The following is an 11,871-nucleotide window of genomic DNA, read 5'->3' as shown; positions in this document are numbered from 1 at the left end:
ATCTGTTGGTCTTTTTTCTTGGTTTAGCAGTTTTTCCATAAGAGGATGCTCCAGGTTCCCCTCTTTACAGGATATAGTCTGTCACCATTCTGGCAGCTCAATAAGGGGAAGGCTCTAGGGCTCTTGTTTACCATGAGGAATTTCACTTAATCCCTCCCAACCTGCAGAATATCACCTGCCTCCCACCCCTCACTCTGCCTGGGTCAACAATCCAAAGAGAAAAACGTTGGTCTTCAGTACTCTCATTAGAGTGAGGAGGGGTAGGTACCTGGTGGGAAGAGAACTCTTATTCTGACTTTCAAACAATATTCATGGAGGTTTGCAGGAGACACAGTTGAGGTTGTACCCACCCAACCCTTCTTCAGAGAGGTTCTTCAAACTCTCATGAACTCTGTGAACTTAACAAGTTTCCTAATTTCTTTGAGCTTCAGGTTCTTCATCTGTAAAATGGAAACACCAGGCTTTGGTGTGAGGGTTAAGTGGGATCAATGAACGTGAAGTGCCTGGCACAGTCTGCCCAGCATGAAGAGGGCACTCAATTCTTGGCAATACAATGGTCTTGGTGGTAGTTTCCTTAGCCCTGTTTCAATGAACAGAGAGGAACACTTCCTACTATCCAGTGCTTTCCTACAATCTCTCAAAAGGAAAGCGACCTTACTTATGTTCTGCCAAAATGTTAATAGAATTTCAGGGGTATAAAAGCCTTTTCAACTTGTTGTCTACCCTACTCTCTTTCTGAGTGCCCACCCAAACCCTTAGAGACACCTCCTCTATTCTGGCTCCCATCTCAATGGATTAACATGCAAGATTGAGAACTGCAGTCTAAACCCAAATCTCAAGAGTAAAATTGAGTCCTTTTCTCCCCTATTGTACACATAATCCTTTCAGTCCCCTATGGCAATGCCCCAGTTCATCCTCCTGTGCTTCTTAACCCCCTGGCAAAAGAGATGCAACAGAGGCCTTCTTGTCTTCAGTGTGCTAGAGCCCCTTTCCCAGTGCAAAATTAAATTCCTCCTTCTCCCTCCTCACCAACTCTTTCTTGCCCTAGTCTTTCTCCCTCTTCTCTCACTGCTCTCATTTGGGATCTTGACCACACTTTGTTAGAGGACAGCCTTTCTCTTTATCATCAAGGTCTTTTCCCTGAATTCTTAGAATGCTTTTCTTATTTGCTCTGGAGCCTCCAGCAGCTTTGCTAATTGGCTATAGCTCAGGGGATTGAAGAGGAACTGAAGAAGCTGGGGAGTTGGGGTTATCTTAAAGTTAAGAATTTAGAATGCTTATTGGGCCAGAGATCTGATACAGAATCTGATGAAAAGTAGCACCCATTCTGCTCAGCATTTTCCCCCCTTCCGATGCTTCAGGTAGCAAGACTCTAGTATGGAATTTTTCTGCTGTGTTCCTCATTTAGACTTAATCATTCAAAATACATCTAATGAAATTTTTGAAGTAGATCTTATTAGCAAAATGCCATGGTCAAGTAAATGTTGGGACTAGACCTTTTCTGGGAATGGTATAAATACATGATCTTTTGGAGACTATGTGTGAATGACCGTAGACACAAGAATACAAGAACAGGCCTCACCTAATAATCCCTTACATTCTTGTTTTCTTTTTCAATCACACACAGGCAGGAAAGCTGCACTTTGTCTTCTGTGGATGAACCTTTCTGAATGCAGACCTTAGTCTGTCCTTAAAATTCTCCCCAGCAAAGTAATAAAGCAAAGGGTTGAGGCAGCTGTTAGATGCTGCCAAGGCCAATGTGATGACCACGGATTTATGCAGCCAGTCTGTGCATATGCCCGCTTTCCACACAACCAGGTGGAAGGTTCTGAGTATGTGATAGGGCAGGAAACACAGGAAGAAGATGATCAAGGTAATAATGATAGTAGTCAGTGCCTTCTTGTGAGCAACCCGCAGCCCCGATTCTGGGACCTCCACCTTTAACAGCTTGCGAATGATCAGCAGGTAACAGACGTTGAGCGTACAAAATGGCAGCAGGAAGCCTACCACCAAGGCGATGTGGTTCATGGTCTTCAGTTTAACAAGTTTATTGAATTTCAGTTCTAAGCATGATGTGACATTACCCTCTTGCTCAGAGCCACTGTTCAGAAGCATTATTGAGGAAGCCATGATAAAGATCCATATCATCCCACACAGAACCCAGGCACTTCTGATGCTGGTGACATGGAGGAGCCGGAAAGGGTGAACAGTTGCCAGAAAGCGCATAACGCTCAGCACAGTCAGGAAATAAATGCTGCTGTACATGTTGACATACATGGAATAAGACATAATCCTGCAGGCCACGTCCCCAAATATCCAATTGGAGCCTCTCAGGTAATAGTCAGCCCTGAAGGGCAGTGTGGTTGTGAATAAGAGATCCGAAATGGCCAGGTTTAGCATGAAAACATTCACAGATGTGGACTTCTTATGAGGCTGCAGAAAAACATATATGGAAAAGCCATTTCCCAAGGCTCCCCAGACAAATATTATCAGGTATACAATAGGATAAAAATCTCTCTTGAAGTTTTCAATTGTGCAGTTCCTATGGCTATTGTTATTGCTGAAGTTGCCATTGGATTCCATTTCTGATGTGAAGATGGATGGAGGCAAGGACAAAAGTTTTCTCTCCATGCTGGATTAAAAAGAAATAGACACAAAGAGTTACTTCCTGCTCATTGCTTACATCATTCCAGGGTTTAATGGAAACAGAGAAATACTAGCTTTCTTTTGAAACTTGTGTCAAAAAATATCAGCTAAGTCTTTACTACATGCTCTATTACAATTCATGATAAATTTCTAGAATGCAGAATAAACATTAATGTATTTGACTGAAGCTGAAGCCTCAAACGTGGGGGGCTTTTGGCCTAGTGCTCATGTTGAAATGAGTGCCCTGTAACACTGCAGTCTAAATCTACTGGACAGCAGATTTCTGACCAGAATCTATTGAAGGCAGAAGGAAGTGGCACAACATTTTCCAAACGCTGAATTAAAAGAGGAACTGAGAGTCCTATACCTAACAAAAATATCCTTCAACTATGAAGGAATAATCAAGGTATTCTCAGATAACAGAAAACTAAGAGAATTCGTTGCCAAAAAACCTACTTTAGAAATTATCTAAACAGAAAGGAATCAATAAGTAAAGGATCCTTGGAACATCATAAAAGAAGAAAGAACACAAACAAAAATATGGGTAAATATAATAGACTTTTCTTCTCTTTTTGAGTCTAAGTGATGTTTGATGGTTGAAACAAAAACTATAACACTGTCTGATGTGGTTCTAAATGGATGTAGAGGAATTTTTAAAGATAATTATATAAATTGGGGAGGGTAAAGAGACATAAAGGTAGTAAGTTTTCCACACTTCACTAGAACTAGTAAAACGATGATGCCAATAGACTGTGGTAATGTGGGTATAATGTACCTAAAGTAGTCACTAAAAAGCTATACAAAGAGATACACTTAAAACCACTGAAGATAAATCAAAATAGAATTCTAAAAAATATTCAGATAACCAAAAGAAAGGCAGGAAAAAGTAGATAATACAAACAGACAAATGAAACTGTAAGACTTGTCTCTAATAAATAAATAATTACATTAAATATATAAACAGTATAAATATACCAATTAAAAGACAGATTGGCAAACTAGAATATATATATTCACACGACTTACTTATATACTGTCTATAAGACACTCCCTTCAAATAACAATATTGGCAGTTTGAAAGTAAAAGAATAAAATACACAAACATTAATCAAAGGAAATCAGGAGTGGCTATTAATATCAGATAAAGTAAACATCAGAACAAAGTAAATTACCAGAGACATAAGGGCATTATATAATAATAAAAGATTTTATTCACAAATCCAGTCAAGATGGCACAGTAGGTAAATACTGTGCTTTTCTCATCTCACCACCATATCAAAATTATAACAAAACTACAGAACAACCATCATTGAGAATTGCCTGAACTGAAGCCCTAAAACTAAGGACATCAGAAGAAGCCACTTCGAGACCGGTAGGAGGGGCAGAGATGTGGAATGGGCTGGTCCCACACACATGGGTGACCATTAAAAATTGGGACGAATATCTTGGCTGCAGAAGTCCCCACCCCCTTGAGAAGCAAGGAGTCCTAGCCCCACACCAGGCTCCCCAGCCCAGGATTCCAGGAGAGAAGTCCCCACAACTTCTGGCTATGAAAACTAGTGGAGATTGTGGCTGAGTGAAACAGAGTGCAGCTGAAGTTCCAAGCACTCCTCTTAAAGGGCACATGGACTTACTCACTGACGGACTCACTCACGCAGCATTGGGGCAGCAGGTCAAAAGGCACCAGGGACATACACGGAATTGTCTGAATTGACTGAATTGACTGAATTGTCTGGCTAGAGGGGCAGCTTTCTCCAGGGTGGAGGAGCTAGCAGAAACCATGGTTTCTTTGTTGAGTCCTTCCCCTCATTCGTGCAGACTCATATCTGAGTCTCCATCAACCTGGCTAACTGTTCATTCGTCCTCATACCCAGAGACCTTGCTCAATCCGACTTCCAGGCCCATCCAAGCTGCTTCTAGTGGCTTTTCTGTATAAACAGTTGTTTATACAGCTGTTTGTCTTGGCTCATGCTGCGAACTGTCCTAACAATATCTTGAAGTTTCACAAAACCCAAACAAGCAGCATCTGGCTTCAGCATGTCCCATAACTATGGCTGAACAGCCATAAGTCCAGCAGTAGTGACAACTGGTGATAGTTTGCAGATTGGCCTCTTGAGGCATCCCAAAGCCCAGAGCAAGTGGTGGCCATCTGCAGATTGCTTTGTGACTCATGCTAGGTGGCCCCAGGCAGGGCACTGACTGCAGCTGAACTTGGCCTGCGGTGAGACCCCTCCCAGAAAGACTCTGGGCTGGCACACCCAGTCGCCAGCTTTGGACCCAGACAAATCATCACTCAGCAGCCTCTGGGGATGACACACCCAAAGGGCATGTTTGGCAGGCACCAGAGCCCTGCTAAAGCAAATCCTGCTCCATAGGATCAGCCCCTGCACCCTAGCTCCTCCACTGTAATCACAACATGTCCTCACAACCAATCAGCCCAAGAATCAATCCTTCCCATTAATGTGCAAACAGCAACCAAGGCTCAATTACAACAGGAAAGCACACACAACCCTCACAAGGGATACACCTGGAGTACCTGGTTTAGGTGATCAGCAAGACTGCACCACTGACCCCATAGCACACCTACTACATAAGGCCATTATACTAAGACTGGGAAGCATAGCAACCCTACCTAATACATAGAAACAAACACAGGGAGGCAGCCAAAATCGGGAGACAAAGAAACATATCCCAAATGAAAGAACATAACAAAGTTCCTATGTTCTAGGAAAAGAACTAAGCAAAATGGAGACAAGCAATCTACCAAATACAGAGTTCAAAACACTGGTTATAAGGATGCTCAGTGATGTCAGGGAGAACTTCAACAAAGAGATAGGAATCATAAAAATGGAGATAGAAAACATAAAAAAAAAAGAAAATCAGGAATAAAGAATACAATAACTGAAATGAAGAATATATTAAAGGGAATCAACAGTAGATTAGATGAAGCAGAGGATCGAGTCACTGGTTTAGAAGATAAGGTAGCAGAAAACACCCAATTAGAACAGTAAAAAGAAAAAGAATCAAAAAAAAAATTAAGATAGTTTAAGGGGCCTCAGAGACAACATCAAGCATACCAATCTTCGCATTATAAGGGTACCAGAAGGAGAAGAGAAACAGCAAGAAATTGAAAACCTATTTGAAGAAATAATGATGGAAAACTTCCCTAACCTGGTGAAGGAAATAGATATACAAGCCCAGGAAGTGCAGAGAGTCCCAAACAAGGTGAACCCAAAGAGGCCCACACCAAGACACATTATAATTAAAATGCCAAAAGGTAAAGGTAAAGAAAGACTCTTAAAAGCAGCAAGAGAAAAACAGTTATTTACCTATAAGAGAGCTCCCATAAGACTGTCAGGTTGATTTATCAACAGAAACTTTCCAGGTCAGAAGGGATTGGCATAAAATATTCAAAGTGATGAAAAGTAAGTACGTACGACCAAGATTACTCTACTCAGAGAAGCTATCATTTAGAATCAAGGACAAATAAAGAGCTTCCCAGACAAGAAAAAGCTAAAGGAGTTCATTACCACTGAACCAGGATTACAAAGAATCTTAGAGGGACTACTTTAAAAAGAACAATGACAAAAAGACCAAAAATATGAATAATAAAATGGCAATAGCTACACATCTATCAACAATTACTTTCAATGTAAATGAATTAAATGTTCCAATCAAAAGATAGGGTGGCAAATTGATAAGAAAATAAGACCCATACATATGCTGCCTACAAGAGATTCGCTTCAGCTCAAAAGGCACTCACAGACTGAAGGTAAAGAAGAAGAAAAATATATTTCATGAAAATGGAAACAAACAAATAAAAGCTGGTGTAGCAATACTTATACCAGACAAAACAGACTGAAAAAAAGGCTAAAACAAGAGACAAAGAAGTACCCAGTAATCCCACTTCTGGGTATTTATCCTCAAGAAACCTAAAACACTACTTTGAGGGAATGTGTGCATCTATATGTTCATTGCAGCACTGTTTACAATGGCCAGCACTGTTTACAGTACCCAGGAGGCAGCCTGGGTGTTTGTCAATGGATGAGTGTATAAAGAGGAGATGGTATACATGTATACAGTGTAATATTGCTCTGCCAGGGAAGGGAATGGATTCTTGTCACCTGCAGCAGCCTCAATGGACCTGGAGGGTATTTTGCTGAGTGAAGTATGTCAGACAGAGAAAGATAGATGCAATGTGAGTTTGCTTATATGTGGAACCTAAAAAACAAAATAAATGAACCAAACAGAAACAAACTCATAGATATAGAGAACATTTTGATGGTTGCCAGATGGGAGGGAAAAGGGGATGGGTCAAAAAGGGGAAGGGATTAAGAAGTACAAATTGGTTGTTACACATTAGTCATGAAGATGTAGGGCATAGCATAAGGAATATAGTCAGTGATATTGTAATAACTGTGTATCGTGTCAAATGGGCACTAGATATATTGGGGTGATAGATGGGAAGGGGTAGAAAGGCTGGGTGAAAAAGGTGAAGGGATGAAGAAGTACAAATTGGTAGTTACCAAATAGACATGGGGATGTAAAGTAAAGTATAGGGAATACAGTCAATAACATGGTAATAACTATGTATAATGCCAGGTGGGTACTAGATTAGTCAGGGAGATCACTTCTTAAATTATAAAATGTCTAACCATGATGATGTACACCTGAAAGTAGCATAAAATAATATTGAATGTCAATTGTAACTGAAAAATTGAAAGGGGGAGAGAATGTGAAGGGGAATAAGAGGTTCACATTTCCAGGTATGACTGTAAAACAAGTAAGTCATGTGATGTAATGTACAGCACAGGGAATATAGTCAGTAATATTGTGATAGTGTGGTCCAGTATCATATGGTTGCTGGATTTACGGTGATCACTTCTGTACGTATATAAATGTTGAATAACTATTGTGCATACCTGAAACTAACATACTATTGTATGTTATCTATATTTTAATAAAAATCTTTTTAAAAAGAGTTTATCCACCAAGAAGACATACTAATTCTAAAAGTGTATGCAACAGAGTTACAAACTATGTGAAGCAAAAACTGATAGGTTTGAAAGGAGAAATAGAAAAACCCACAATTATAGCAGTTGGAAAGTTCAAAACCCTCTCAGCAGGGTCAAATGGACAAAAACTCAGCAAGGATATAGAAAAACTCAAAAACACCATCAACTAACAGGACCCAATTGACAGTTATAGAACATACCATCCAACAACAGCAGGATACACATTCTTTTTAAGTGTCCACAGAACATGTACCCAAATAAATCATATCTTGAACCTTAAAACAAATCTTGACAGATTTAAAAGAATTGAAATCAGAGTGTGCTCTATATCTATATTGGAGTCAAAGTAGAAATCAACAACAGAAAGATAACAGAAAAGTCTCCAAACACTTTGAAACTAAAACCACAATTCTAAATAATTCATGGCTCAAAGAGAAAATTTCAAGGGAAACCAAATAATATATTGAACTGAATGAAAATGAAAACACAATATATCAAAGGGACATAGCAAAAGGGATGTAGCAAAAGCAGTGCTGATAGGGAACTGTATAACACTAATTATATACATTACAAAAGAAAAACTCTTAAATCAATCACCTGAGTTCCCATATCAAGAAACTAGAAAAAAAAAATGAGTGAAATAAACCCAAAGCAAGCAAAAGGAAGGAAATAATACAGATATGAGCAGAAATCAAGGAAATTGTAAACAGAAAAAAAAAAGGAGAAAAAACAATGAAACTTAGAACTAGTTCTCTGAAAAAAAAATCAATGCAATTGACAAACTAGAGCAAGATGGACAAAAGAAAAGATAGAGCAGACACAAGTTACTGTTACCAGGAATGAAACAAGACAGCTTTATGGACACTGCAGATATCAAAATAATGATAAGGGGATACTATGAATACTTCACAAACATAAACTTGACAACTACAGTGAAATGGATTAAAATTACAAACTATCCTAACTCACCAAGTATGAAACAGATAATCTGAACTATTAAGAAAGGTAATTTATTTTTTTTAATTTTTATTAAATTTATAGGGATGATATTGGTTAGCAAAATAATATAGGTTTCAAGTGTATAATTCTATAATACATCATCTATATATTTCATTGTGTGTTCACCACCCACAGTCAGTTCTCCTTCCATCACCAAAACTCAATAAAGAAATCTCCAGATCCAGGTGGTTTCACTGGAGAATCTACCAAATATTTAATAAGAATTAACACCAATTCCATACAATATCATCCAGAATATACAAAAGGAAAATACACATCCCATTTATTTTGTGAAGTCAGTATTAACCTGATATCAAAACCAAAGATAATATAAAACAAACAAATCCACAAAACACTACAGGCCAATATTACTTATGAAAATAGATGTAAAATCTCTTAGCAAAGTATTAGCAAGTAGAATTTAGCAATATACAAAAAGAATTTTACTCCATGACCAAGTAGGATTTATTTCATGAATTCAAGGCTGGTTCAATATTTTTAAAACAGTCAATGTAATTCATGTAAACAGGTGAAGGGAAAAAAAATCACATGATCATTTGAATTGATGCAGACAAAACATTTGCCAAAATCCAACAGCTATGAGTGATCAAAACTCTCAGAAACAGAGGAACAGAGGGCAGTTCCTCAACATGATAAAGATTATCTCAAAAAATCTACAGCTACCAGACTTAATGGTGAAAAACTGAATGCCTTCTCCCTAAAATTGGGAACAATACAAGAATGTCCACTCTCACTGCTCTTATTCAACATAGTGCTATAAGTTTTAGGCAGTGAAAAAAGCAAGAAAGAAAATAAACATTACACAGATTAGAAGGAAAAAAATAAAACACTTCCTACTTGCAGATGACTTGATTGTTTATATAAAAACTCACAATTAATCTACACAAAAAAGTTGTAGAAGTAACAAGTGAATTCAGCAATGTTGCAGGATGTAAGATAAACATACAAATATCAATTTTGTTTGTATATACTATCAATGAACATATGGACACACTAAAACTAAAAATACAGTTTCATTTGCAATTATTCAAAAGTAAAATGAGACACTTGTGTGTAAATCTAACAACACATTACAAGATTTGTATGCTGAAAACTACAAAATGCTGATGAAAAAAAAATCAAACTTCTAAATAAATGGAGATACAGACCATGTCCGTGAATTTGAAGGTCAACAGAATAAAGATGTCAATCCCCCTCAATTTGATACACAGGATTACAGCAATTCCTAATAAAACCCTTTTAAGACCTTTTTGTATCCATACACAAAATTTTTCTAAACTTTATGTAGAAAGGCAAAAGAACTAGAACATTTAAAAAAAGGAGAACATGGGGGGGAAAATCCATCTACCCAATTTCAAGACTTATTTTACAGCTAAAGTTATGAAGATTGTGTGGTAATAGAGGGATAGACACATAAATCAATGGAACAAAATAGAGAACCTAGAAATAGATTCACACAAATATGCCTAACTAATTTTTGACAAAAGTGCAGAAGTGATTCAACAGAGGAAAGAAAAACTGGAAACAAGTCAGATGTCCTTCAATGATTAAATAGCTGTGGTAAAAAATGCATACCATGGATACGCACTACTCCGCAATGGAAAGGAATGAAAAGGAGTGAACTATCGATACCTGCAATAACTTGGATAAATCTCCCGGGAATTACGCTATGCGAAAAGAAAAAGCCAATCTCAAAAGATTATATAAAGTACAATACCATTTATATAAAATCTTTAAAATGACAAAATTATAGAAATGAACACAGATTGGTAGTTACCAGGAATTAAGGTGATGGGAATGGGAGGGAAAAGGATATGGCTATAAAAGAGAAGTTTGAAGAATCGTTGTGATAGAAATGTTCTGTGCCATAACTGTATCAATATCAGTAACTAGTTGTGATATTATCCTATAGATTTGCAAGACGTTACTACTGGGAAAAGAGTACAAACAAATGATTTCTCTATTATTTCTTATAACTATGAGAAGCTATAATTATCTCAAAATGAAAATTTTAATTAAGAAAAAGTTAAATGTGGTTTGACCAGGATACCCTAAGACGACTGCAGAATTCCATCTGGAAAGAACTGCTCGGTGGTTCTTGTGTTTACAGCCTTTTTGTTGTTGTTGTGAAAGATCCCCTTCCCCACACACAGCATTCTTCTCCAACCTGTGCACACTGAATGCTTGGAGAGGTCATCCCAACGGAAATGGAAGAAGGCTCTCAAGAGACTTGTTGGAATTAGTAATAAAGCCACCTTGTTCATTATCAGGTGTGTTTCTGGTGGGCTTTGGCTGGAGGACACTGACAACTTGGAGTTTCACTGAGACTCCTGGGAAGTCCTTCCTGCCTTGAACAAGTACCACTTCTCAGTAATAGTGTGCACATCTGTGACCCCTGCTCATGGCTGGAAATAAGTTCACACTGCATTGAGCTCTGATATTTTGTTGAGAACCTTCAGCAGTATGTATTTTGTTTTCCAAGGAATAAATCTGAGACATTTTAGTTACTGATCAGCTTTGTAAATCTGGTAAATTGTAATAATTGTTTTCTAGCCTTCTAACACCCATTCTATAGTCTGTCTGTGGGCTTGAGTATTGTTTGTCTACCAGAGGAAAAGTCTATAAGGAAAAAACAAGCAAAGGTCCCAGCAGTCCATCCTCCAGCTGCCCCCAGGGCTGAGTTCAGAAGGCGTGGCATTCCTTGGACATATTTTGTCCTTTGGATAAACTTTGTGTCAGGTCATTTCAAAACTTAGGACTTCCTCTATCTTAACTTTGTGACCCTGAGAACTGTTTTCTTTAGTTTTTTAAGCCCTAATTGGAGATAATTGACCATTACCCAAATTCCAGAGACAGAAATTCATAAAAGTACCATCCTTTCATTACTGCAGTTCTCATGGGGCCTATTCAACCTAGAACTGCACCTCTTCCGGGTCCAAGAACTATTTCCTTCAGCTTTCCTCCCTGTGAACACAAACATGTGTGCTTATCTCTACAACTGGCACAATTTCACCAGGGACAATTTGGAATTGCAATAGCCACTTTGGGGAACCTTTGACATAAGATTGTTTGTTTGAGAGGCACTTTAGAACAATAAGAGAATAAACTTCAAGAGAAGATTGTATGTCTAAAAGAGAGGTTCTTTTGTTTAATGTTGGCAATAACTCCCTCCTTTGCTTCCATACTTTGG

General features: G+C 38.1%; 1 protein-coding gene across 1 annotated transcript; it reads right to left on the bottom strand.

Annotated features, from left to right (window-relative positions):
• Positions 1-1,617: 1,617 nt before the first annotated feature.
• Positions 1,618-2,631, bottom strand: CYSLTR2 (cysteinyl leukotriene receptor 2; the record flags this gene model as incomplete). Its single annotated transcript, XM_081046274.1, has 1 exon — positions 1,618-2,631. One exon carries the CDS (start codon positions 2,629-2,631, stop codon positions 1,618-1,620), a length of 1,014 nt encoding a protein of 337 aa, XP_080902400.1.
• Positions 2,632-11,871: the final 9,240 nt, after the last annotated feature.

This window comes from Rhinolophus hipposideros, assembly GCF_964194185.1.
Source record: "Rhinolophus hipposideros genome assembly, chromosome: 4".
NCBI lineage: Eukaryota > Metazoa > Chordata > Mammalia > Chiroptera > Rhinolophidae > Rhinolophus > Rhinolophus hipposideros.
The sequence above is the reverse complement of the archived record's forward strand: the minus strand, read 5'-3'. Positions and strand labels throughout refer to the sequence as shown.